This window comes from Camelus dromedarius, chromosome 28 (assembly GCF_036321535.1).
Source record: "Camelus dromedarius isolate mCamDro1 chromosome 28, mCamDro1.pat, whole genome shotgun sequence".
Taxonomy (NCBI): domain Eukaryota; kingdom Metazoa; phylum Chordata; class Mammalia; order Artiodactyla; family Camelidae; genus Camelus; species Camelus dromedarius.
The window spans coordinates 18,225,528-18,253,121 of NC_087463.1; the positions used below are offsets into that span (position 1 = coordinate 18,225,528).

Here is a 27,594-nt window from a genome sequence, read left to right on the forward strand (position 1 = left end):
TCAAAAAATAATTTTTTTTTAATAAATAAATAAAACCCACCAGAAAGGCAAAAATTAGAAAGTCTGCCAAGACCAAGTGTTGGCAAGGATGTGGGGCATCAGGACTCACTGGGCACTACTGGTGGGAGTACAACAACTTTGGTGATGCAAACACTCAACTCCATTTCTAGGTACACTCCACTCCTGCACATGTGCACAGAGAGATAAACTTTAGCAATAGAAAGAAGCAAAACAAAAAACAAAAAAACTGGAAACAACCTAAATATCCACCAATAGTAGAACTGTTAAATGAAAGGTGGTCTTTACATACAAGAGAACACTAGACAGCATTAAAAAAAATTGAATGAATTATTTATTCCTTTACAGAGAGGAATTTTTAAAAGCTATCGAGCTGCATGAGAATACACAAAGAATGATGTCATACAAATCTAGGGAGAGAAAGCAGGTCAGTGATCGCCTAGGGCTGCAAGGGACTGGGTGGGAACGAGGAGTGACTGTTAATGAACATGGACTTTCTTTACAAGATGGTGGATGCATTCTAAAATTGATTCTGGTGATAACTGTGCAACTCTGTGGCTATACTAAAAACCACAGAATTGTACACCTTAAATCAGTGAATTATTTGGTATGTGAATTATATCTCAATAAAGCTGTCCAAAAAATAAGAATGATGCCATAAAGTTCAAAAAGCAGCAGAAGTAAACACTGCTCTATTTCTGGTCACAGGCGTCTATAGTCAAATTATTCAAAAGAAGCAATGGAAGAAGTAACATAAAAATCAGGTTGGGGGTTGCCTCTAGGAATGAGACAGGAGGAGGAGGCTGACGTGGCCTCACAGAGGAGGCTTCAGGGGTCCTGGTAAATTCCATTTCTTAAGCTAGGTGATGATTATTAATTTACTATGTTTTATACTGAAATATGTATTGTACTTATAGGGGTGGAGGGTACAGCTCAGTGGTAGAGCACTTGCTCGGTATGCATGAGGTCGGGTTCAATCCCCAGTGCCACCGTTAAAGGGAGGAAGAAAACACATATATTGTATATATACAAACCACTTTATTCATCAAAAATTCCATAACCAAAAAAATTTTTAATTTTTAATACCGCATTTCCCCTTAAGTTAACTTAAATAAATAATTGAAATGAAATCACTTTCTAGTAAAGCATTCTGTTCTTTGATCACTTGTGTGTGTATGTGGGTTAGACCCTATACATTGTTTTTTGTCATAACCTGAAGTCCTAGGCAATTCAAACAATGTCACCTTTTAAAAAACAATCTAGTATGTATTTTAATTAGGAAAATCTTACATACTTTCAATGAACTATTCACGGGTGAAGTTAACTCTTTTTTTCCTTTACACGTCTGTGCTGATTAGTATAGAAAAATGCATCATAAAAAAAAAAAAAGAAAGAAAATGCGTCATGAGGACAGTGATTTTACCTGCTTATCATTAACAGAGTGTTTTTCAATTTCTTTCTTTGCCTGCAACAGCTTGTCCTGAAAGCAATGAGAACAGTTAGTTCTGGTGACTGTCTAGTTATCTGCTAAAAAGAAGAGAAAAAGCAATTATTTGTACAAGCATTTATTAAATGCCAGAAAACACACAGGACAGCACCTGGACTGCAGAGCTATGGGCCACATTCTATGGAAAAAAAGCAGCTATAAAATATGCTAAGGTATGACGAAGTGATAGCAAGTTTTTAAATTTATCGCAGAGAGAGATAATAGAAAATTTAATGAACCTTAAATTCCAATTATCAGTGTTAATTACTAAGGGTCACCCTATCAATTCTAATAAATGTTTTAATTTGACATTATTTAGATACGAAACAAGAAGGACCACATTGCTATGCAGTGCTTCCGCAAATTAAGGGTACGCGTGAGCCCATGTTAAGAATGCTTTCCTAAGAGATCATCCAATGCTTTCCTCTACTGAAAAAACAAATATAGTAAAAATCTCTTTTTAGATGGACTAGGTAAACTTATACCTGGCTACTTTCAAAGATATTCTGAGGACAAGCAAAGCTACCCAGGCCACTGAATAATTCTTTCAAGATCTCAATTATGCTTGTTTCAGTCATTTTTGGGAAGACAGGGATCAGTTTACAGTGTCTTAATTTGCTATAAAAACTATAATTTAAATACATCATGACAGCAGAGAAGAACAAAAGCGGAGGGGAATCCTTCCAAAAGACACGTAGGCTTTCTAAACAAGAATGTGTCTATAATAAAATTATATTATTCTACTGGTAAAGATGTACAGGTTGTGTACATCTTTACAAAAATCAGAATAAAAAAATTCCACTGGTAAATGCATTTCCTGATGCCAGAAGGTTCATTCACCTCCAGCGAGTGATGTGAGGGCCACAGAAAGAGCTTCAGAGCTCCTAAAACACTGGCCTCCCCCGCCACCTGCCTCCTTTTTCATCTGTCTCATGTCAAATACCAGCGTTGTTTGAATCCCACAAAATGCCATTTTATCACAGTTGTGTTTTCAGGCACAGAAAGTGGTTTCCATTCCAAACGTAATGGATTCGTCGTTAGAGAAGTCAGGGGATAAACCAAAGGTAGCTAATTCTGTCTTTCCTCATTGTTAAAAGAAATGATAGATGCCCAAGCCTAACTGTATCATTATTTAAGCATCATCTCCCTGAGCCCTCGGTGGCCTGCCAGTCCCCTGGGCCCCGCACCCTTCCCCCTGGGCAGCACTGCCACGCCCTCTGGTTCACAAGGGAGTCCAAAATCCCCAATCAACGATGCTGCGCTGGTGTTCCCAGCCTCTCCATCATCCCTCCCTTCGTTTCTTCATTCGACAAATATGTTTTGAGCGCCCACTCTGAGCCAAGCTTTGTGCCAAGGACAGAGTGACAGGAGTGGACAGGACAGCGGTGGTCCTTCCCCCGCCCCATGGAGCAAGAGGACTCCCTGACTGTTCATGTGAATACAGTGTCACTGCTTTGGGTGCTGGAAACAACTCTGCAAGAATAACAGGCACTGGAAAAAAAAAGAAAGAAAAGAAAGAAAAACAGACCTTGCGGCGACCTGACACAGAACAACACAGGTTTTGCTAAACAGCTGGGGGAGAGTGAGATTCCCCTGCCAAGGATGGAGAGGCTCTACTTCACTAAAGATAAAGATCATGTCATAAGCAAATTAAAGAGAAACAGCTACACGTCCTTCGGGAATCAGGGACCAGCCTCACGATCGCCACGTCAGCCTCTCTGGGTGGGTGGCGGGCCCTCCCTGGCTTCCTCTGACCAGGAATGCTACTTAACTAGGTCTCCACCTCTCCTGCCTTGAGATCTGCAGTGTCTATGATGTTGCCTAAAAGTTGCTGGCACTAAATAAATATTCGTGGAGCAACCTAACTTCAGCCAACAAGTCTTTGCCCTAAATATGAGAAATAATCAGTGGTTCAGGGATCACACCTCCAAACAGAGAGGTGAGCAATTTCTGGCACAGGTGTGAACACTTGACATTCACACGGCCTCTGTTAGTTATAACACACAATAAGTTAGCAATAATGTACATAGAAGACTTACCTCATTTCGTGCCACCAGAGTTATAAACGCTCCTTGTTTATAGCACTCGATTGCAATGCACTTTCCAATGCCACTGGAGCCTCCAGTAACCTAAAAGCAAAAATTAGGAAATCTTCTTAGCACTTGAAATTTCCCTCCAGTGGGAAGTTTATTTAAAATAACTCTATAATGGGCTCTAAAAACCAACCAACCAACGAGAACTAATTGTTAGTTATTGTAGCCTCTTCATCCCAGACTTCATGAATGGAGGAAGCGCGAGTATGAAAGATCATCCTGTCAGCAGGGCGCGCTGCTGTGGCTGTTTCCAGCACTGAATACCTACGATATTTTTCTGAGTTCACTAGGGGGAAAGCGCCCTATACATCTAGCTAATAAACAACCTGCCTTTGAGTCCAAATCCCAATGAACCATTTCTTTACTCCACATCTCCTATTCGTGACCAGCTCTACAGGAGATGAAAAGAATGGTCACCTGCATCTATCTAATGATATTTTAAATGACTATTCCCATGATCACATGGGAATACTGAAAAGTAAAACTTTTCTTCTTGCACTAGTCTAACCCTTACCATCTACAACTCAGCCACACTGGCTGTCCTTTGGTTCCATGTTCTCTCTCCAACCACAGGACCTTTGCACATTCTCTTTTCCCTGCCAGGAATGCTCTCCTCCCCCTCTTCATCTAAGCTGGCACCTCTTTACCCATTAAATCTCAGCTCAAATATCACTTCCTCAGGAAATCCCTCACAGACTGCCCCACTCCTACCTTAACCTATTTTTCAGCACTGTATCCTTTTTTCCCCTTGTTTTACATCACTCACATAATCAAACAGCCATGCACTTACTTGTGCAATTATTGGATTCACAACCATCTCTCCCATCACCCCATAAAAGCCATAAAAATACCAACTCTTGGGGGGGAGGGCTTAGCTCAGTGGTAGAGTGCATGCTTAGCAAGCACGAAGTCCTGGATTCAATCCCTAGAACCTCTATTAAAATTAATTAATTAATAATAAACCTTAAAAAAAATACCAACCCTATTTTGGCTCCTCACTATATTCGCAGCACCTAGTACAGTGCCTGGCATATAGGAAAGTCTCAATATATATTTAACTTAGTAAGACAAATACAACATTATCTTGCTAGTCATTTTCTCTGTGCATATAATATAATATGGGCCAGGGCAGTAGGGGGCCTGGAGTTATCAGGTGATGGGGGAGGGGGTAGGGAAGCGTCAGAGAGCATCCATCCTTACATGTTTTTCTATCCTGCTATAAAACACATTATATCATAAGGTCTGAAGTCGGAAAACTAAAAGGCTTTACACTGCATTAAATAACTGTATCAAAACTTAATCCTTTCTCTATAGTGAGACATGAAGATTATTTCAAATAATTCACTGCTGTAAATCATGCTGTAATGAACATCTCTGATCCCATCCCGTATTTTAAAGCATCATGAAGTCCTCCTACACACCGAACTATCTCCCTGGGACTCCCTTATTTTTCTTGAGCCTCGACTTCTCACCATTAAAGAGATTTCTTTGGTGGATAATTAACCAATTATCTACCAGTTACTGTAAAATTGTGTCTGTTGCCCTGACTAACAGTCGCCTCTGAGGAGCTCTTTGCTACTGAAATACTTCATGGGTGGTTTTATTTATTAATTTTCACCAGACATTCCAATTCCATGGCAATTACCAAGATCCTGAAAAATGGCCCTGGCTGCTTTATGATGCTGTTCCTACTGCCGAGAGGTCTCTCCACCCAACGTGGATTTCCAAATCCTACCTAACCTGCCGAGGCCAGTTTCAGTGAATCCTCCTCCAAGCTTTTTCAGGCTCCATCCCTCCATCCTGTCCTTTACCTGTCTTTACACCTTCTACCTTGTGCAGTTACCTCTGTACCTTCTGGCAGGCTCCCTTGCCAGACTGTAAGTTCCTTGAGGACGATCACCAAGTCCAAGTCATATCCCTCATTCCCAGCACAGCACTTTTCATAAGCAGTTGTTAAATAAATACCTGCCTACATTAATTTGCAAGATGGTGTAGGGTGCCATTTCCCTGAAAAAAATACAATGTCAAAAAAACTTGAGTGAAATTTCCCTATTTGTTATTCAGTTAACTAATGAAATTGAAGTGATGAATTTACTGAGGAAATGTATATGCTCTAAAAGTACTCTGTAGATATTAGCTACTGTGATAATTCCTATCTTTTTTTCTAGACTGTTAATAGGTGAGCTAGCTGTGTAAATTTACTGCACAGCCAAGAACAGGGTTTAACCCTGTAAGTTTTGTCCATAAAACCAAGACTAAGACTTCAACTTTGGAGTCATGGTTCATGGAAACTAAACTTCTAGGTTAAGCCAGCTAATTCACAGAAGGTATCCAAGGGTATACATAAGTCAATCTAGGCTTTGTCATTCTTGGACGTTATAAGAAAATATAAGGGATTTTTCTATTGGCTGAGAAAATGGTAAATATGTATTGAGTTGCCTGACCACTGGTAAACTGAGAAGAGATGTGGGACTCTAAAGAGTCGAATTCCTTTCTTCATGTCTTCCTCTTACTATTCATTGCAAATATTATTTAAAATGTTACTATGTATTTAATCATACTGTACACCTCTCACTGGGGGCAGGAGAGAGGTGGTCCTCCAAGGACAGCTTCTCCCACCCATCTCCCAAAAGGGGAGAACTTGATTTTCCATTTCTCACCAAGCCAATTCAACAGCTTTTAAAAAAACCCCAGCTGGCTTAAATTGGCATATACTGAGACTTGCTGTACCGTGTTACCACTGTAATTAGAGAGAGAACACTAACATAACAGAATTGTTCTCAAAACAAAACAATAACTAGTTATGGCCTAAGCCTGTTCATGCCTCCACAAAAGCAAGACATTCTAAACATTAGGTCCCTCTCCTAACACTACCCGGTCTAGTCCTAGCAAATCTCAAGAAAAAGAATTACACTTCCACTCTTTCTATGACATTAAAAAAAAAAGACAGATGGTGACATCACATGAATTATTCATGCCATCCTCACGTTACTGCTAGAGGCATATGAAAAGGGGGTGGTGAAAATAAGAAATTCTCCAGATCTATCCCAACAGATGCATGTATTATCTACGGCCTGCAGAAGCATGATGGGGCTGGAGGAACAGGGTTAATAAGAAATTCTCCAGGACCTATCCCAGCAAGACGTGTGTATTATCTTATCTATGGCCTGCAGAAGCATGATGGGGCTGGAGGAACAGGGTCAGCATGAAGTCCCTTTCAAACAAACACTGAATGCAAGTTTTCATTACTGCTTTGACTTCACCATTTTCCAAGTTATGCTCTGCGGACGTAACTTCTGAAAGAATCCAACTTCTAAAGCCATGCTTTTGAGGCAGAAATTCTCTTGTAGATGTGACACTTTCAGAATTTAGCATGATTGTAAAACTTTGCTCCCCCCGCCCATGAATTTACACCTACCTCCTCATCTATCTTCCACATCAGGAATAGCAGCAGTTGGAAATATACTAATAGTTTTACATGAGAGAAACTACAGAAAATGCATGTTCCCATTCACAAACTCTTGCCCCGACGGAAAGCACCCAGAAAGCAAGGCCCATCCCCTGGTATCACAGCTAATTGGGGAGGTTGGGATCTCAGCGGAGACACCCAGATGTCACCTTCGGCACCAGGAGGATTTTTGCACCGCCAACTTAGTAACTAACTCTCCTTATTCAAAACCTCCCGCCTCAATGTGCCTCGAGGTTGTGGAAACCAAGCAAGAAAACGGACGAGAAAGCCACAGCAAATGCTGAAGTGCTGGGCGCCAGTAAGAAGGCATTCTCTCTGCTTAAGAAAGATGCCCCACCTGCAGAGAAGGGATCTTTGAAGACACGAGCTTCTAGAAAGAAACAAACCAAACCCATTCGCATGTCCTTTATGCCTAAAGCACTAGCAGGTCGTTCCACTCATCCCTCTGACTGGAACGATGGCAGAGGACTGCACTGAAACAGCACTCGGCGGACCCCAGACTGAACTTGGAAGAGACAAGCAGTGTAGACAGGACAGAAGCGTCCCAATACCGCTAGCTAGGACTGCCAACCCACCGGGTTTGGAGCAGCCCCCCACGCCCCCACCCTCAAGTGAGTCACTTTCCGGATTCCTTTGGCAACTGTCACTCGCACAGGCCACCTTCCAGTTCCGAGCTGCCCCGGTGGGTCCTGGAGGCTGGGACCCTCTTCCCCGCTGTTCGCCTCCTCGCAACCCGCCTAGGACCGCGCGCCTTGCCGGGAGCCGCCACCGACCCCGGTGTCCTTGGCAAAGTTTCTCAGCCTCTCTGTTCTTCAGTTGACTCATCGAGAAAACCGAGGACAAAAATACCCAGATCCCAGGGATGCCCCGGGCATTCACGAGGGCCTCCTGAACCCCTGCAGCGCCGGGACCGGACTCTCGGGCGCTGACCCCGTCGCCCTGCTCTCCGGCCCCGGGAGGAGCCAGATGCAGCGGAGGGCGGGTCCCCGAGGCCCTCCGAAGGGACAGTGCCAGGGCGGACGGCGGCAGGTAACCCTCCATTTGGAGCAGGGGACATCGGAGGCTCGGCCTGGGTTGCGGGCCGGCCAGCGGGCCGGGAGGCGGCGGCGCAGCAACAGGAGGCCACTCACCACCACATGCGCCCCGGGCAGGGCGAGGGGCTTGGGGCTGATGAGCGGAGACACCATGTAGAGCAGCAGCACGAACGCCACGAGGAAGGCGGCCGCCAGCAGCAGCATCTCTGGGGCCGGGGCCCGGGGCCGGGGGCGGGCGGCCGGGCGGCGCAGGCACAGGCGCGCTGGGCTCGGGGGCGCCGGCGATCACGCGCGGCCGCGCGCAGCCAGAGCCGGTTGTTTGGGCTCGCGGCGCGGGGCGGGGCGCCGGCCGGAGGGGAAGAGGCGGAGCCGGCGGAGGGCGCGACCGCGCGGGGCGGCGCTTCCAGAGGTGCGGAGGCGGCGGCCGCAGCCCGGTTGTGCGGGGAGGTTTCCTGGTGCCCACGCTGCCTGGGCCAGGCCTGGGTCCCGCACCCCCGGCACCTCCGCACGGGAGATGGGCCTCCCGGACGCGCAGTGCAGCGGCCCCGGGCGGCGCTGCCTGGAGTGCTTCTAGGTGACGCCCGCGGCTGGCGGCGAGGGTGCTGCTTAGGACCGCGGAGAGCGGGTTGCCAGGCCTCCCCGAACCGCGCGCCCCGTGGTCGGGCCGCCGGGCTGCCTCCGCTTCCGCCGCTTCCGCCGGCGCTCCAGGTGCCGCCGCCCGGGGCCGGTGGGAGCGTCTCGGAGCTTTGCAAACACCGGCTCTGGGATCTGCGGACCTCGATACCGTGTGGAAGCCCGGGATCAAGCTCTGAACTCCGGGGCTCCATTTCGTATTTTCTTGGCGTAGTTGGAAAATGGTCCCAGGCCGCTTTCGCTTTGCAAAGGACTGGGAGAGCCTTAACGTGGAATTTTAAAAGTCACTTAGATAATTCACTTTCGTTAAGCTCGGAGTTCATCTTCTTTACCAAGGCAGGGTTTAGGGGGAAAAAAGAAAGAAAGAAATAAAGCTTTGTTGAGATCTAATTTGCATATCATACAATTCACCCATGGAAAGTGCATTAAAAAAGGGTTTTGGTATAGTCAGGGTTGTGAAATTGTCACAGTTTTACATTTAGTTACACCCCCACCTCCAAATCCTGTGCCCATTAACAGTCATTCCCATTTCCTCCGAAACCCTGCCCGGCCCTAGGTAATCATTAATCTTTCTGTCTCTATAGATTTGCCTATTCTGGATATTACATATAAATGAAATTATAGAATGTATAGTTCTTTGTGTATGGCTTCTTTCGCTTAGCACGATGTTTTCAGCGTTCATCCATGTGGCACAATATATCAGTACTTCATATTTTTTATCACCAAATTATACTCCGTTGTGTGGACATATCACATTTTATTTATCCATTCATGGACTGATGGACATTTAGGTTGTTTCCACTTTTTGACTATTATGAATAATGCTGCTATGAACATTGATGTACAAGATTTTCATTTCTTTTGGGTATGTACCCAGGAGTGGAATTGCTGAGTCTTACAGAAACTGTTTAACCAGAACTGCCAGACGTTTCCAAAGCAGCTGCACAATTTTACAATCCCCACCAGCAATGTATAAAAGACTCCAATTTCTCCACATCTTTGTCAACACTTGTTATCATCTGTCTTTTTAATTATAGCCTCCCTAGTGGATGTGAAGTGACATTTCATCATGGTTTTGGTTTGCAAAAAGCAGTATTTTTGTTTGCTGGCTTGCTTTTTCTTTTGGTAGTTATTTTTACAAATACTAAGGAGTTCAGGAACAAAAGAATTGATTTGAGTTTTTCTTCTTTCTTAACTTATTGCCCAGGATTAGCCAAATTGCAAGGTTTGAGGGCACGGTCTCCCAAGACTTCTGACATCAATTACAAGTTTGAGGAGGGGGGTTCCTAAGCCACCCTCAGGTCTGATAATTTGCTAGGACTCACAGAGCTCCCTGAGAGCGTTATACTCATGGTTAAAGTTTATGACAGCAGCCAAGGGAAGAAGTGCAGAGGGCAAAGTCTGGAGAGCTCCAGATGTGACCCTCCCAGCACCGGGGTGTGACAGTATCCATGGAGTATTGCGAGCCAGAGTAGTTCCTCTGGTGTCTGAGTTTTTACTGGGGTTTCCTTATGTAGGCATGATTAATTGATTGCTCTGAACTCCGTCACCAGGTCAACTGACGACACAGGACAGGGAAACGTCCAGCAAAACCATATGATTGGTCTTTCTGGCAGGGCCAGGCCCCCCCCTAAAATCCAGGTTGGCCAGCCCTCATCTACACAAGGGTCTATCAGGTATGATACAGGTTACCTCCAGGAAGCCATATCCAAAGCTCTCCTACAGCAAAACAAACATGTGCTTAACATTTGGAAGAGCAATGTGGCGTAGGAGGCTCTTAAATCAATTCAAACAGATTTGACCATCAATTTCAGTGTTGCAATCTTGCTGATAAGACGATCCCAGTGTTACACTGTGTTGAGGTGTGAGCAGTAGACATAAGCTGAAAAAGAAGAGTCAGAAGATAGTGGCACTTTGCTAGAGTTTCACTCATTCATCATCAGTTGGTCTAGCTTATTATCATATCATTTGACCACAATGTCTCCCAAAGCAATGCCTCTCCGGTTTGCAGGTTTCCATTCGACTCTATCCAAAACAGGAGTGGTCTCTGCCCTTCCAGGCATCTTGTAATTAAGCTCTCTTCAGAGACTCTTACTCTGAGCCTCTCTTAAGGCATTCGTGTAATATTGGATTTTCTTTGTCACATAATCCATTAATTCTTTTCTTCCCTCTTAGCTACCACTTGTCCTTCTATCTGTGATTTATTTTTACTCAGACTTTTCCTCATTGGAAGGGATGTCAGATTCAGCCTAGCACAATGCTGTTCCAGAAGCCAGTACAAATACTAGTCTAGTTCGTATAGGGTTGGGTGACATAGATACACAGCCAGCGGGCTTTCCCAACCACTAGGCAATACCCCTGCATTCACTGTCAGTCTCAGTTTAGCCAGATAGAGTGAAGGCATAATCCATCCATCAGCCTCTTAGGAATTCTGGTATAAAGGTTTAAAAGTATTGTTACAGTTTCTTATTTAGGGATCACCCCTGATTCCAGCACCCACAGTTGAAAGCCTGGTCCTTGGAACCACTGCACCAGGTAGAAAAATAAGATAGTTGAGGCAACGTGGAGAAAAAAGAGAAAAGTACAGTTGTACCGCCACCTTCTTTCTCTGGGGAGAACTGCATAGTCACACCAGCATTCTCCCCCCACTTCTCCTCCAGGACCTCCAGAAAAGTGGAGAAATCTATCTAACGGGGACCCTCCCATGCTCCTCCTCGTTCTAAGTGGAAGCCCAGACTCATGAAGGCATGTACGGCAGCCCCTTCCACTTCCCCCATGTTAGACTATAGACGTTTCCATTGTGGTTCCAGCTGTCCGTTAGACCAGTTCCCTGAGGATGCTATGCAACACGGTACATCCATTTGATATGATACCGCCTTCCCCATTGTCGGACACTATGAGCTTATTATTAAGGGTGTTCTTAGGTCTACAGAAATGAAACTTGGAAATCCAAATTATTGCAATATCCTCTGGTCCAGTCGTTTTACAGTATTTTGAGCATTTGCATCTACCTCCTATCCAGACCCATTTGTAGCCTTACAGAGCTACTAGCATCAGGCCAAACCTAGGGACTCACAGCATGAAACTCAGCCCACCGAGCTGTGCTGTTTTTACCTTCTTCAGTCAGAGTGGTGGCCTTCCCGGCACGATGCTGTCCACTCACCTTGAAACTGCCATCCATAAACCAAACAGCTCTTTTTTGGTCAATAGAGAGCTGTTCATAGGGAGCTGCCCAAGTGACTACAGATCCAACAATTCCTCAAGTGGTTCCAAAGTCAGTCTCAGAGGAAAAGATCCTACCTGCTTGTGAACATGAGTGCACTTCCTTGCAGTCCCCTGGTCCGCATGCCTGCAAATTCCGTGCCGTTTTTCTTCATGGAACTCTTCTGGGCACTGTCTTCTCCATTAGCGTGCTTTCCTAACATCCCTGAGACAATATGTGTATTTCAGGTTTCAAGGTTATTTTATGTCCTTCAGTTATTGGGGCAGTTTCAGTTAATGTCCAATAGCAAGCTAGTAATTAGCTCTCAAATGGAAGTTCTCAGTCCAAAATCTCAGCAGCCATTGATAGGTAGTGTTCACAGCCTTTTGCCATGAGCTCCAGGATGCCTGGACTTCTTTCAAGTGGTTTTATGGATAAGATCCAACTGTATTTCCAGATGAGGAATATGTGCTTCCAAAATCCAAATAAACCAACCAGACACTGACATTATAACATGTTTTGCCAACCAGGTATCCCTTACTGTTTAAAATTAACAAGCTGTGCGTGCTCAGGCAATGCTATGGGCTCCCATTTAGCATGGCCAATCAAAAATGCCAAAGGGCAGGTTTACCTGCCTTCTGTTTTACAATATGAGGTAGGGGAGACTTGCCCCAATCAGACACAGAATCCATCCCCATGGTATATTCCCATAAAGAAAATGCAAACACTTTACATAGAGTCAGTTCCAACATTCCAATTTTCATCCAAACTTTCACCTTAATCCTTTCAATGGTTGCAGCCCATGTCCTCCCACCTGAACTGTAGAACTCTTAGGACTTCACCAATGGACTTTAGAACCATCTAAATGTCCATCAATAAGGGAATGGATAAAGAAAGTGTGGTAAATATATACAATGGAATATTAGTTAGTCTTAAAAAATAAGGATGTCCTGCCATCTGTAATAACACGAATGAACTTGGAGGACATTATGCTAAGTGATATATGAAAAGATTTCACAGAAACTTTGTGACACAGAAAGACAAATACTGCATGGTCTCACATACAGTGGAATCTAGAAGGGAAAAAATAAAAGTCCAAATTCATAGTAACAGAGAGCAGAAGGGTGGTTACCAGAGTCTGGGTATGGGAGAAAGGGGAGATTAAAAATTAAAAAAAAAAAGGATAAAGTAGTATATTCTAGGGGCTGTGGGAGGCAGTCCCGGAGAGTTAGTGTTTAATGGGTATAGAGTTTCAGTTTTGCAAGATGAAACAGTCCTGGAAAGGAAGGTGGTGATGGTTGCACAACAAATCTGAATGTACTTAAAACTACCAAACTGTTCACTTAAAAATGATTGGTAGTAAATTTTGTGTTATGGGTATTTTGTCATAATTGGGAAAAAAGTAAATTCTCCCTAAATTGATATACTGCTTTGATGCGCTTCTTATCAAAATCTCAGGAAGATTTTTCGTAGCTATAGACAAGATTATTCTAAAATCTATATGTAAAAAGGGAAGGGAAGTAGCTCTGTGGCAAAGCACTTGATTAGCATGCACAAGGTCCTGGGTTCAATGACCTGTACCTCCATTTAAAAAAAAAGACTTAAACAAACAAAAGAGACTACTAAAATTTATGTGTAAAGGCAAAGAAAGTAGAAGAGCTATAACATTAAAGGGAAAAAGTGGGAGTCAGTCTACCTTATTTGAAGACAGTATACAGCTACTATACACCTATTATAAAGACTGTGTGGTATTGGCAGAGGGACAGAGACATAGATCAATGGAACCCAGAAATGGACCCATACTGATACATACAACTGATTTTTGATAAAGGTGTAAAAGCAATTTGATGGAGGAAAAGTTGCCTTTTCAAGAAATGGAGATCCCTGACTAATACTCAAGGGATCATGGACTTAAATGTAAAACTAAAAAATCTTTAGAAAAAACACATTGGATTTTAGAAGAATGAAGACTTTGGTCATTCAGGCAAAAAAATCAGGTCACTTGTTTAAAAAAGAAATCAGGCTAGTTTCAGATTTCTCCACAGTGACAGTTGACGTGATCCATCTATAAGATCCTTAAGGAAAGAATGTTGAGCCAAGGTTTTCTATCCAGCTAATCTGTATTCCACCCTTTGAACGTGTAATGACTAAGGAAGCACTTCTCCCTTGAGTGCTTCTTGAGGAAAGTATTAAGGCTATTGTCTCAGTCCATTTGGGCTGCTGTAACACCATAGATGGGGTGGCTTATAAACAGCGGAAATTTATTTCTCTCAGTTCTGGAGGCTGGGAAGTCCAAGATCAAGGCTCTGGCAGGTTTGGTGTTTGTAAGAGCCCACTTCCTGATTCATAGACTGACTTTTCACTGTTCCCTCACCTGGTGGAAGGGGGAAGTGAGCTCTCCAGGGCCTCTTCTATGAGGGCACAAATTTCATTCAGGAGACCAAAATCACCTCTCAAAGTCCCACACGTGAGGCTTTAGCATTTAACACATGAATCTGCGGGGACAGAAACATTCAGTTTATAGCCACTATGGCAGGAACTGGGAGAGGTATAGTAAAGGGACTGTTGTTTGAGAATTTGACAAATGAATACATTTTACAGTAGAACAAAGACTGAAACAAATGCAGGGGCTGGGGTAAAGAACTGTATATAAATGTTATACATCTTAGTGTAAAAATAATAAAAGAAACGTATTTTGGGAAGGGAAGGGGGAAAACCTATGAAAGTAGGATGACTTTACTAATTGCCTGATTTGTACCAGACGTCCAAAGACACCAGTTAAGTTGAGAAATCAAGTAATAGAAGTATAAGTGTTTACAGTATAAAGGTAAACATTAAGAAATATATTAGTGACTCAAATCAGGTGAGTTGGGAGGGAAGCAGTATGTGAATTTTGTCGTTGCTTATGGTAAAGGACTAGCAGATACTATCAAAGGAAATAGATACAAGACTAATTATAGAGGCATGCAACAATGCTACAGACTTTCCTAACGAGAGGTTATTAAAAAAGGCAGAGGGATATAATGTCACCAGTCTTAACAGATGATGATGACATTCTCTCTTGCCGTCCACAGCACCTACTGTTTCTGCGTCTCCACTGGTCCCCGTGTTATGCAGGGCTGATTGGCAACCACCAGCCAGCCTTGCCCCTTTTCACTCTTAGTTGAGACCAGTGCTTCTCAAATTATGTTGAACCTCCAGTTTCCATTTTAATTCCCTTTCTGTGGCAAACCAATTAGAAAAATGAAACGAAACCAAACCAAAACAAAGACATGCAAAACACAAACTTCAATGATTTACAGTCAGGATTTCAAAAGTACATTTTAACAAATATAGTCTGAACAAATAGAGAAAAAGAATGACAAAACTACAGAGGCTGTTTATTGAAAGCACGCATAAAAGTGATTAATATAGAGAATGATTTTTGTAACAAACTGTATTTTCTAAAGATAGCTGCCACAATATCTCCAATCCCACATGTTTTTTTTTATAATGTGACCTTGATGCTCATTTGACTGAGTGCTGGGGTCTATGCTCTCTTCCCTTGAACCTGGGTGGGACTCTGTGACTCCCTAGATCAATGGACTGTGGCACAGGTGACACTGCAGGATGTGCAAAGGCCATGTAGCTTCCCCCTGGGTTTCTTGGGACACTCACCCTTGCAACTGATCCATCATCCTTTGAATAAGCTCAAGCAGTCTGTAGAGATGTCCATGAGAAGAAGAACTGAGGCCTCCAGCCCACAGTCCCTGTTGACTCCCAGCCAATAGCCAACACCAACTTGCCAGCCGTGTGAGTAAGCCATTTTGAACGTGCACCCTCCATCCCCCAGTGACGATGCCTGGAGCAGAGAGGAGCCATCTGTGTTGAGCCCCACCCAGATGGTAGATTCGTGAGCAAAGTAAATGGTTGTTGTTGTTTTAAACCACTGAGTTTGGGAGTTATTGTGAAGGAATAGATAACTGGAACGCTATTACAACGATAGCTTTCTGTTATTTGCTTTTGTAATAAAATTATGAGTGAAGTAGCAGTTACTAATATTACCACCTATCATTGCACTCTGAATGAACTTATATACTGTAGAGTTTTGTTGGGAGAAATGAGCTTGCTTCTTTCTTGTTGACTTATCTAATGTAGGTTGAGTTGTCAACAATGCAACTACCAAGGGATAGTGTTTACCAAAGCTATTGGCATGTTTTGTTTTAACACATGCTGCATGAATAAGCCAGAAACAAAAGGGCAAATATTGTAGGTTCCATTTATATGAGGTACCTAGAATAGGTAAGTTCATAGAAAAAGAAAGTAGAATAGTGATTACCAGGGGCTGGAGGGAGGGGAGAATGGAGAGCCATTATTTAATGGCAGAGAGTTTGTTCGGGTTGAAAGTTCTAACAGGTAGTGTTGATAGTTCCACAACGTTGTGAATGTACTTGATGCCACTGAAGTGTGTACATTTAAACATAGGACAAAATTGTACATTTTATGTTATATGTATTTATTTTACCATAATAAAAAATGCTTACTTCAAAAATCTAGAAAATAAGAAAATATAGAAAAATGTTTAATTAGTAATAATTCTACAACTCAAAGAGAGCTGTTTTGGGCTCTAAACTTTCCTCAAGACACCTTCTTGGGATGACCTCACAATACATGGCAGGGTCATTACGATAATAATGTTTTCTCTCTCTAGTTTCTCTTGCCCTGTTGTGTGAAGAGAGCGGGCTTCTCTTGCATGTGGAAACAGGCAAAACCATAATCCCCTGTGAAATACTTTCCTTCCTCCTGGCTCCTCTACCAACAAAGCCTATTCTTTTCTGTCACTAAAGAGATTAAGGCTAATACCTTTGAGAGCAACAGGAGAAAAGAGACTTTGTAGGCTACAGGTAGGAATGGGGACAGATGTCTCACCTCACAAGGTGGGAGGGTTAGAGCCACTCACTCCCCTAAGTGGCCAAACATCAAATGGGATGGCACTGAGGTTCCTGGCTCCGGCAGAGATTCTCAGACTTCGTTACTGGCGTGGAAGGGGAGAGCTGAGGGGCGTCCATTGACTTGAATAATTAAAACATCAGCAGCAGTCTTAGACTAGAAATTTATCCATCTCTAGGTATTTACAATCCTTGGATTAAGAGGTCTAATAAATAACAGTGATTTTCCTGACAACACAGCGGATTTGGATTTGATTTAATGCTAATGTAGAAATACAACGTTTTTGTCTTCTGGAATTTGTGAACTGAAATTTAGACTTGCCATTAGCGAGTTCCCATAGTTTCAACACCCTCTAAAGTGACAGAAAAGTTTGTCGAAAGGTTTTTCTCTATCTTGTAGTCAAGCTTATAGAGGCAGGAATCTGTGAGAACTAATGTTCTAACTCTTAAAGGAAAGGTGTGTGTGTGTGTGTGTGTGTCCCCTTCTATTAAGAGTCTAGATATATCACCTTGGAGGTGAGCAGCTGTTGAGAGCAGACAGTCATTCTGACTGGCCAGTGCTGTGCCCACAATATACCTGGTGGTAACTGTTTTCACATCATCCTTCATACTCTCATGTGGCTGCTACCAATTTCTTCCACTTTCAGTTTTAAAGTTTTTATTTAATAATCTAGAGCTCTTTTGCATGTTGATACTTTTTTCACGTAATCACTTTTTATTTTAGAATTTTTAAAGGCTTCTATAAAGTTGTCAGTGGATTCTTAAAGGAATTATTAATATAATTCCTAAGACATCCTACATTGGAATTACAAACACGAAAGCCTTTTAATGTTGCAACATCTGATGTCTTAGACCATCAATAATTCCTTTAAGAACTCACTGACAATTTTATAGAAGTCTTTGGAAAAATAGGACATAAGTTTTAGAGTTTTGGCAACTTTCCAAGATACAAGATACAACGATTCCCCTATCAAGGAATACCTTGATACCTAGTCTGAGCAAACAGAAAATGCCTTGCCATTTCAGCTAGAACGGTGCTCACTTGTATACAAAAATGACAGTTCCACGACCTTGCTCATAGACAACCCATGGGTCTGTGTGGAGTGCTTGCGAAGTAGTGTCAAGACCAGTTGGTCATGGATTCTACCACTGCGTGTTTTTGAAGAAATGATCCTTAATCCTCCGGGCTTACTTATTTACTTCATCACATCTGCTTTATGTGGAGGTGTAAATGTGTGTACAACTTCAAAGTAAACTGCAGACTTCATGAGACTTCATCTCTCATCTCTGCACGTGCACAATGCAGGAGGTACCACCTAAAAACAAGGGCCCAACAAACATCAGTGTCATCACATACCGTGTCGCACCCAAGACAGTTACAGTTCCACAGTATCTGATACTTAGTTCGTATTCGGATTTCTTCAATCATCTCCAAGTTGCTTTTTATGGCTGTTTTTTCCCTCAAACCAGAATCCAAGTCAAGTTTCACATGTTGCATTGGGTTATTGGGTTGCGTGTCTTCAGTTTCCTTTAATCTAGAAAAGTCCCTCAACCTTTACATTTTATTTATTTATTTTTTGTTTAATGACATTGACTTTTTGGAGAGACCAGGCCAGTTGCCTCGCAATCAAAATAGTAACTGTATGTGGTTATAAAAATAACCAGTATATAGCGGGCCAATAATATGTATCAGCAGTTTCCGACCCTCAAACCCTCCTCAACTCCACCAGGGGTAATCACTTCAATTTTTCAGATCTGGTTCTTGTGGCAGATTTTGTTTTTGAAAAATGGTATCTTCCAACTCAAATGCTCTTCTTACAGTTTCCTTGATACTCCTCACAGGTGGCATCTATGTCTTCTGCCCTTTGAACAAGGGCTTTTGTGACTCTTTCAATCATTAGAGTGACAGTATGTGACTTCTGAGGCTGTCATTAAAGGTGATACCACTTCCCCCTTGCTCTCTGGAATACTTGCTCCAGAAGACTTTGGTCTGACTGCCCTTTGGCCGCCATGCCGTGCGGATGCCCAAACTAGCCCAGGCAGAGAGGCCGCTTGGGGAGAACCTGAGACTTCATAGAGAGAGGTGTCCCACTGCCCTTAGATGCTTCGGGCCTCTGCACTCCCAGGCCTAGCCACTGTCTGACTGCAACCTGTGCAAGAAATCCTGGCCAGGACTGCCTAGCCAAGCCCTCCTGAGTTTCTGACTCATGGAAACCAAGAGAGAAAATAGTGTTTTAAGCCATGACATTTGGGATTGCCTTACAATGCAGCAACAGAGAACTGAAGTAACTTTTTGGAGTTACCTCCGTACATGCTCATTGTACTGTGTCTTGATTTATTGATCTTAGACATTATTCTGTTTCTTATTTTGATAGATGAGACTTTAGCTCACTTACATTAACCCCTCATTTACTTGTTTCTCTCAGTTTTTAAATATCACCATTTAGAATTCTTTTATTGGTTATCTTTGAAACTTTGTTTTTAAATCTCTATTTCTTGTTCCACCAACTTTCGGAACCTGGCATCACCACTTGTTCGGTAAGATTAAGCTTATATAATTGTGTCCTTTTCCACACAGCCCTTTCAGTTCTCAATTAGCTCATATATATCCTGTTTTTTCACTATGAAATATTAGGCAAACATAAGAATTTATAAACTATGTGAGCCCTGATATTCTCCAAAACTCACTTATTTTCTGCACTGTCCGTCCTGAGGAGTTAAATGGGCTTCTGGTAGATAATACCACATTCACGTCTTTAATGTCCTGGAGGGTGGTACGAGTTTGTGTAATTTCTACTAGTATTATAAATGCTGCTTTACTGGGTGTTTTTTTTTTTTTTTTTCCCCTTAGGAGGGAGAAGTTCCAGGGGCTTCTTGACCCTTCTTTTTCCACTAATCTTTGCTCCCTGGGCCAGGGAACCACTATGGTGACTGACTGGGGGTACTTTAGAGTTGCACTGGGCCTGCTAGGGTGCAGACTTTGGTCACAACTCCCCTCCATTTATCACTTGCTCCCTGTAAGTCCCCTCTTGGACAGTGGGCCACAGTGATTTTCTGATTCTCTGGTGAAGTGTGAGCTCGGAGCCGGGTCCAGCGATCCCCGGCGGTCTGAGCACTCCCTCTCCCTACCTCACAGCAGCCCTGATACGCAGCCTCAGACCCTCTGGGAAGGCGAAGGGAGGCTCCCAGTGCAGCTGAGATGCTATCGCAGGAGCGTTCCTCAACAACACGAGTCTCTACTTCTTCCAAGTGGTACAGATTCTAGGACTTGATTCTGGCCTGGAAATTCAGTGAGGTGCTCCCTCATGACGAGCAGGCTTTCTGGTTCCACTAACGCAGCAGTACCTTAGTGAGCTGAGCTGCCATTTATTTTTGCCCTAAGGACCCTGCCACCACTGAATCACTGCTCAGGATCCCTGTGGGAAAGGCCATCCTGATTACCATGCCAGCCCTCTACCTAATGTGGTGACCAAGCCTGCCTGGTTCGTGCTGGCCAACTGCCACTGCTTGGCTTCTGCAACAGAGGATCGTTCCAGCTCCCATGAAATCAAAGACCCAGAAAACCACTTTGGAATGCCGTCCTTTCATCCATCAAAGCCCTGGTTAAGGGGCTGGGTTAGGGCCTCCCCCAGGAACGCTGTGGCTTTGTGAGTGGTTCTCACGTAACACAGCCACTGCAGCGTTTCTATTTCCTAAAGATACTGGGTTCCTTCTTTGACATTAGTGGAGTTCAGAGTGGTCGACTGTCACATTCAGTTCCTTCAACTAGTCAAGCAGACAATTAAAAGCACTCTCAGCAGCTCAACCCAAAATGCTAAATTCAGAATCTGCGTTGACTGAACCCATTTTGGGAAGACTCAATCAAATCTGAAATTAGCTCACCAACATAATCCATTCCCACACGTGGTCCTCCAGACTTCCTGATAACTCAGAATCCTCCAAATTCTCACAAATATGCACATTTCAGTAGTATGGGTCCTGCTCTTGGTTTGCTAAATTTCCCTACCTTCACAGAAAAAAGCTTGGTGAATCTGTGAATTCCACTGATATAATTTGGCAACCTGCAGGGTCAAATACTGAGTTTTGCTTTTGATTACTTTAGTATCGTGGGTGCAAGAATGTTTCTTTGAGCAGTCCTGGAAGGTCTCTGGGTTTTCCATCCCTGCCTTGATCTCAGCTGGCAGTCTATGAAGTCCTCACGCCTTCATTTTGTCCTATAGCAGCTGCAAAACAGCTCCCCAATGTTTTGTCCTTACTGGACACTTCATTCCATGACACACCAACAATAGTGTCATTAGCTGTCTCACCATGGGCTGCCAGATTCCCAACCAGTTAGATGCTGTTGCTACTGCTACGATTCTGTTTTTAATGTCCTGCCATCTATGTGGTGCTCAAGATCGAAGGACCTGGGTGGCACCAGATAAGCCAAGTCAAGGGCCCTTGTGATGTCTGCCACCTAAAGAAGAAAAATTGGATCTCCCCACTTCGGCTCTGCAGCGGGAGGCCAGGAGCCTTCCCAAAACCAGCAGGCAGTTTGGATGAACAGCATTCCTCCAAGGTACATTTGTTTGATGAATACTTTTGCTGTTTTTTTTTTTTTTCCTTTTTCTCTTTTTTTCTTAAAGCCTTTTCTATTATTTTACAGGGTTCCAGGAGAGATAAATTCCCGTGATCAGCTGTCAAGCTAATTCTTCCTTAACAACTATTTCTTATTTAATTTTGGGAAATTAAAATATTTAAAGATAAAAAAAGAACAAGTTAATGAGTATCCATATTTCTATCACTCAGATTAAGCCACTTAAATTTTTGACGTATGTTTTCATTTCTAGTTTTCTTTTTTTAAAAAAAGTAAAAATTGCGAGGTGGCAGGAAAAGAGAGGCAAAAATTATAGATGCTCATTGTAAAGTATTCAGACTTAGACAAAATATGAAGATTCATTCACTCAGTTAATATTTATTGAGCACCCAACAGGCACCAGATACTGGTCCAGATACTGAAGATACAGCAGAGAAAAAAAAACAGACAAGAAAAATCCCAGCTCTCATGGAACATACATGTTAGTAGGAAATATTACAAATAAGAAAAATATTAAATTACACAGTATGTTAGATGATAAGTGCTACAGAGAAACACAGAGATTTGGTATGCAAATCATCAGGAGGAAATGCAATTTTTAATAGGATGACCGGTCAGGGGAGGTCTCACTGAAAGGTGGTTTCTGAAAATATACCTAAAGGAGGTGAAAGAGGTAAAGAAAGGAGAGAAGTCAACCCCAATGTCACTATCCACAAATAACATAATGAACATAAGGCGCAGATAATTCCAGATATCTAAGTCTATGCACAGGTATCTGGACGAATGATTATGGATGAACAGAACAACACAGCTGGGAGAAATACACTTGTTATATAAAAGGGGTTGAAACTATAGATTTTTGGGGGGATCATCAATTATCTATTAAGCATCTATTTTTGTTTCTGGAGATACTCATGTATATGCACACATATATACATACATCTGCATCACCCAGATTCAGGTTTTGGATTGCATTGTATCTACAATCAATATGGTTAGAAATGATATATTCTTTTTACTGAAGCACAGCTGACTTGTAATTAAAAATATTTTTAATAAGTCTTCCAACTCATGAACAGGGCCCATCTCTCCATGTATTCAGGTCTTACTTAGTTTCTTGTAGTAAGTTTCACAGTTATCTATGTTGAGGTCTTATACATGTTTCAGATTTATTTTAAGGTATTTGATGCTTTCTGATGCTACTGCAATTGGTATTCAAATTTCAAACTGTTGCTAGAATACAGAAATACTGTACTTTTTATCTATTACCCATATCCTGTAATGTTGTTAAATTCAGAGTCTAAGTTTATTAATTTGGATTTTCTACATACACAATCATGTCACCTGAGAATGACAATTTGGTTTCTTCCTTTTTAGCCCCTAAACTTTTCATTTATTTTTCTTACACTGGCTAGAAACTCCTGCACAAAATGAAAAGCTGTGGTGACAGTAGGCACCTCTGTCTTTTGCCTGATCGCTGGGGAATAAAGTTTCCAGTAATTCACAGTTAAGTATAGTGTTTGCTAGAGTTTTGTTTGTTTCTTTGATAGATCCTCTTTATTAAGAAGCTCCCTTCAATTTCTAGTCTGTAAACTTTTAAAAATGCTTTTGATGACTCTACAGACTTTCTCCTTCACTTCTATAAATGTGGTAACTAATAATAATTTTTCAATTTTTAAACTACAGATAGTCCTTGCTTTTGCACTGCACCGTGTAAATGGAAATATGCTGATTTTTGTGGTCTAAATCACTCCCACCCTGGCAGAGTTCAAGCTACCAATGAGATGACTGACCAGGTGGGAAGAGAGATGTAAAACTGGTTGTTGTGAGCCAGGATGAGCCAGCACTGGCACACCTCAGACTTCAGTTCCCAGTAACCAAGACCAAAATTTATTACAACTTCACAGGACCAGCAAGAACAAAGCAACCTCAAGTTATCTATTTTATAAAAAGTCTCACAGATAATCTAAAAAGTTGATAAAATATGGATATAACCCCCTTAATGTTTCAGGCCTTTATTAAATACCTAATAAACAGCCTCTAGCACTATGTTAATGCAAAGGAAATGTAACTGTTCGAAGAGCTTACAGTCTAAATAACCTACACACAATGAACAGAATGGGCCTGAAATTTGGAGAAAAATCTTCAGATAGCTGCAGCAACTTAGCGCCAAGGAAATCTAAAAGGGTGGGGACAGTGTAGGAATTCTTCCTAGAAGAGATTATACTAGGGTCATGAGCTAGGTCTTAATGAAGATAATGGAATCTGGGCTAGCAGAGGGAAGAAGGAAGGAGGCAGGAAAGCACAAGGCACCCGGCAGCCGTCAGCTCGCCCGTGAGACGCTGGGCGCTCCCCGGTGCCGTGCCACTTGCAGTGCTTCCGGCGACGTGTCAGGGAGGGACGCTGCCGTTTCTCAAGCTACGCAAGTGCAAGTGGCTAAATGGTACCTCACGTTAATCATCAAACGTACTCACTCTGCTTTTCTGCATGGACGTGATAGTGAACTCAAAAGTCCATTTTCTACTGAAATACTTTATAATTAAGGTCCTTAAGGGTTTTTAGGCTGAGACAAAACACATTCTTCAATATCCAGGGTACAGCTCAGAGAGATGATCAAGGAGGGTTTTTACTTGTTGACTCTGAAAACATCTACCCCAAATCATAATGGTCAAGATCAGACAAACAGAGCCTGAACATTCGGTTTCCTCTGAGTATTTATCTGTTCATAAAGAACACATGGAAAAACCTATGCTCTACCATTCTAGAATAAGTGTACGATTATTAGATTCCAGAAACAGCTTGAAAACCAGAAATGTGGGAAGTGGAGCTATGGCCACAAGTGATATGGATTCTGAGCTAGAGTTCTCAAAGCACATAAAGAATTAAGTGTGATAAAGTACCCTTATTATCAACATTGTACTTATATACTATTTGGTCAATTTAAGGAAAATATTTTGCCAAAACAAATTTCGGATACACAAAAATTCTGGATTGCAACTACTATATAATTATTATAGTATAATTATGCTAATTCTCCTAATGATATGATTAATAGCAATACCATATGATTCTGAGGCTGATAAACTATATAAAATATCTTGTAAGACTTCTACAAAGAATTCAGTGTTAGTCTGCCAAGTTAATTTCCAATCCTCACATAAAAGTTACTGAAAGTAGAATTTTCATGTATACATTCTTAATAATTTTTAATGATTTCTTTGTATCTAATCAATTTAGATAATATTTTCTCCTATACAGAAGACCCCAAAATAAAGAAGCATACACAGAATATAGCCAATAGTGGGTTATATCAATTTACTTCACATAAGAACAGCATTATTTCAGGCCTACGATTTCCATTTAATATCAATAAAAACAATCTGTACAGAAAACCCAAAGGCAACCATATAGCATAACATGTAAAATGTGCAAATATACTTTAAAATGCAAGTTATTCTATAGCATTTGCACGGCAGAACTTTATAGTAAATTAAGGAATCTACCTCATTCTAGCTGACTTACTAATCCTTTGTACGTAGAGCCAATGCAAATGTACAAGGCACAACTTAGTGTTGACACTAATACGTATAACACACACTCAGATTGTTTGACGATATTAAAATAACATAACATCATGTTTGCATTTTATTATTTAAGGAGACATCAGCTCATTTCTAAAGCTTCATGAAGCATTACACTGATAACATATGTGTGGCCAGAATAAACTGTTCCCTGAACTTAAAAGGTAGACTAAAAAGACAAGACCCTTACTATCCTATATTAAAAAAAAAATTTATATATATATGTACACGCACACCCCCACATCACACATAAGAAACTTTCCATAATCTAAAGGGAGGTTGTTCCTTTTAGTAAAGGTTCCCATTACAGTATTTCATGATAGTTATTTTAAAAGTACATATTTATTTACCACCTGTTTTGGTCAATCTTGCTACAAAGACACTGAAAGAGACAATTTTCTTCTTCAAGATAAAGACAATGTTTAATTTAGAAAGTCTTTCTCTTGAGATTGCACAGTGAAAGGTACGATTTAGTTAAATATAAAAGCTTGCTGCTTTCAAAGAAATGATTTAAATCTACACAGAGAAAAATGTCAACCTATCAAAAATCAGTAAGAATCTTGCCTAGAACACAATTCGAAATCTTTCAAGCCCAATCACAGTGCTCTGTGCCGTTTTATTGCCCATCCCTGAGAGTAAACCATTCTTAATTTTTTAATAAAGTAAATAAATTCTACATGGGTGAGAATGAAGCTTATGATTTTTTGCAAAATATGAAATAAGCCTCTCCATTTTAGTAAAGAAAGAAAGAAAGAAAAAGAAAGAAAGAAAGGAGAAAAAAAGAGAAGACAAAAAAGAAAAAAAAAAAAAGAAAAAAAAAGAAAAAAAAAAGAAATGCTCTTTACAAAGACCACTCACTATTCATAGCAATTTAAAATACTTGCATTTCAATCAATTTTAATCTTTTTTTAACTGGGTAAATTTTTTTTTTTTTGCTGTTAATACTGGGTAATTTTTATTTTTTTTGCTATTTACATATCACTCATTTCCTTATAATCCATTATTTTATAATTGTTGTTAATAGGAGCATTTAACTGGTAATGGAGCAAAAGTACATATAAAACGTAAAGGAATGCTGAGTGAGATCTCTACTTCCCAGTGGTAAGAGTTTTTTTACAGGAAATAATCTGAATGCCATCCAAGAAAGGCAAAAATACCTAAGAGAGGAAGAACACACATGGTATACGTCTTCCTTGTTGTCTTTGGTTTAGCCTTCTTGACCAAAATCTTCTGTAAACTTCTTTAATTTCAACAAGTCGTGTTCATTGACTGTGGGTTTTGTGTGAGATAGTGACAGTAACATATCCGACTGCCAGGAAAAGAAGGGGAGAGCATTAGTTACAGATATAATCAAATAAGAAACATTGCATTATCATCGTTATTATTACTAACTCCCACTAAGGTTAAATCTAAATGTGTATAATGTGCAGCTACTGACGATAAATTCTCTTTTCTCCTAAAGGACATCTTTGACTACGTTATTCCTTTGCTTATAGATTTTCAGTTGCTTGCCTTGTCCTGGTCACAGTCTTCAAAGGTTCCTCAGCACCTAAGAACTACAGTCCGCTTATCTTGAGGATCAAGGCCCCCAGAGTAAGTCCCTGATCACTTTTCTTGCTGAATCTGTTTTTTCTTAAACAAGAGAGCAGTTGTTGAAGTGCAACTCAAAAGGAATATAGTCATTCACTTAACACTAATATGAAAGAGAATAACACCATTTAATCAGTATCAACTAATCAAAAATTTCACCTATTAGTTAAAATTACCATGAAAATGGTAAGAAAATATGCCAATATCAAGGATTCATTAAAAAATTAACTTTTAGGCCATGTTTCTGGTAAAATAGTATGGAAAATGATCAAAATAATTAAAACTTTAAAAATTAAACCAAAGATTAAAACAAAAAAGGGTTTCTGAATAATTTCTCAGATAAGCATTGTGGTTACTTAGCACATAAACATATCTATATACATATGCAAACTTATATACATATGTGTACAAATATGTCTACATATCTTATGAAAGTTTCCCCTTTGGAAGTTACTGTTAATTTTGACAAAAAGCTCTTTGAAAATCTGTAACTAAAGAAGATTTTAAAAACTGAGTGTTTATCAATAAGAAAACACGAACATAATAAATACTTTCTCAATCACAGTAAGTTCCCTAAAATTAACATGCATTACAAAAGAATCTTACGATCCTTAATTCCTCCAGTAGAAACTATAGAAATACAATTTTTATGAATATTTTAATTCATCCAATGTAAACTACAGAAATGTAATTTTTTATAATAAAGACTTTGTTTTCAGACTTTTTAAAAACAGCACTGCAGTATTTGAACTTTCTATGAAGCCTTGAGAAGTAAAAGAGAAAAACACCATTATGAATACTATGATACACACATTAGGGTAACTGGACATTTTATAAAATCTGAGATTCAGGGAAAAAATTTTCACCAATCCCACATTCTAGTTAATTAAGTCTTGACAATAATTTATGTGATATATATGAACATTTCAGTGATAATATCCCAGCTATAAAACTCATAATGTCAGAAACCTATGTGTTTTTAGG

The 27,594-nt window shown here is 41.1% G+C and overlaps 2 protein-coding genes across 5 annotated transcripts in view; both read right to left on the minus strand.

The window, feature by feature from the left end:
• KDSR (3-ketodihydrosphingosine reductase) overlaps positions 1 to 8,394 on the minus strand; it is a 35,355-nt gene extending 26,961 nt beyond the window's left edge. Inside the window, exons 1-3 of the mRNA XM_010979995.3 lie at positions 8,197 to 8,394; positions 3,544 to 3,633; positions 1,442 to 1,498 (exon numbers count right to left, since the gene is read on the minus strand). Of these exons, the coding sequence (XP_010978297.1) occupies positions 1,442 to 1,498; positions 3,544 to 3,633; positions 8,197 to 8,304 (255 nt within the window). The 5' untranslated portion in view covers positions 8,305 to 8,394. The remainder of the gene's footprint in view (positions 1 to 1,441; positions 1,499 to 3,543; positions 3,634 to 8,196) is intronic.
• A 13,409-nt stretch (positions 8,395 to 21,803) lies between these two features.
• The window catches only part of VPS4B (vacuolar protein sorting 4 homolog B), a 32,454-nt gene continuing 26,663 nt past the window's right edge, over positions 21,804 to 27,594 (minus strand). For 3 of the 4 annotated variants that reach the window (XM_010979996.3, XM_064480399.1, XM_064480400.1), the window contains one exon: positions 24,740 to 26,329. In XM_010979996.3, coding sequence (XP_010978298.1) covers positions 26,228 to 26,329 — 102 coding nt within the window. In that variant the 3' untranslated portion in view covers positions 24,740 to 26,227. Of the gene's footprint in view, positions 22,095 to 24,739; positions 26,330 to 27,594 lie in introns of those variants that run through there. The other variant, XR_004133367.2, reaches the window with a different exon arrangement.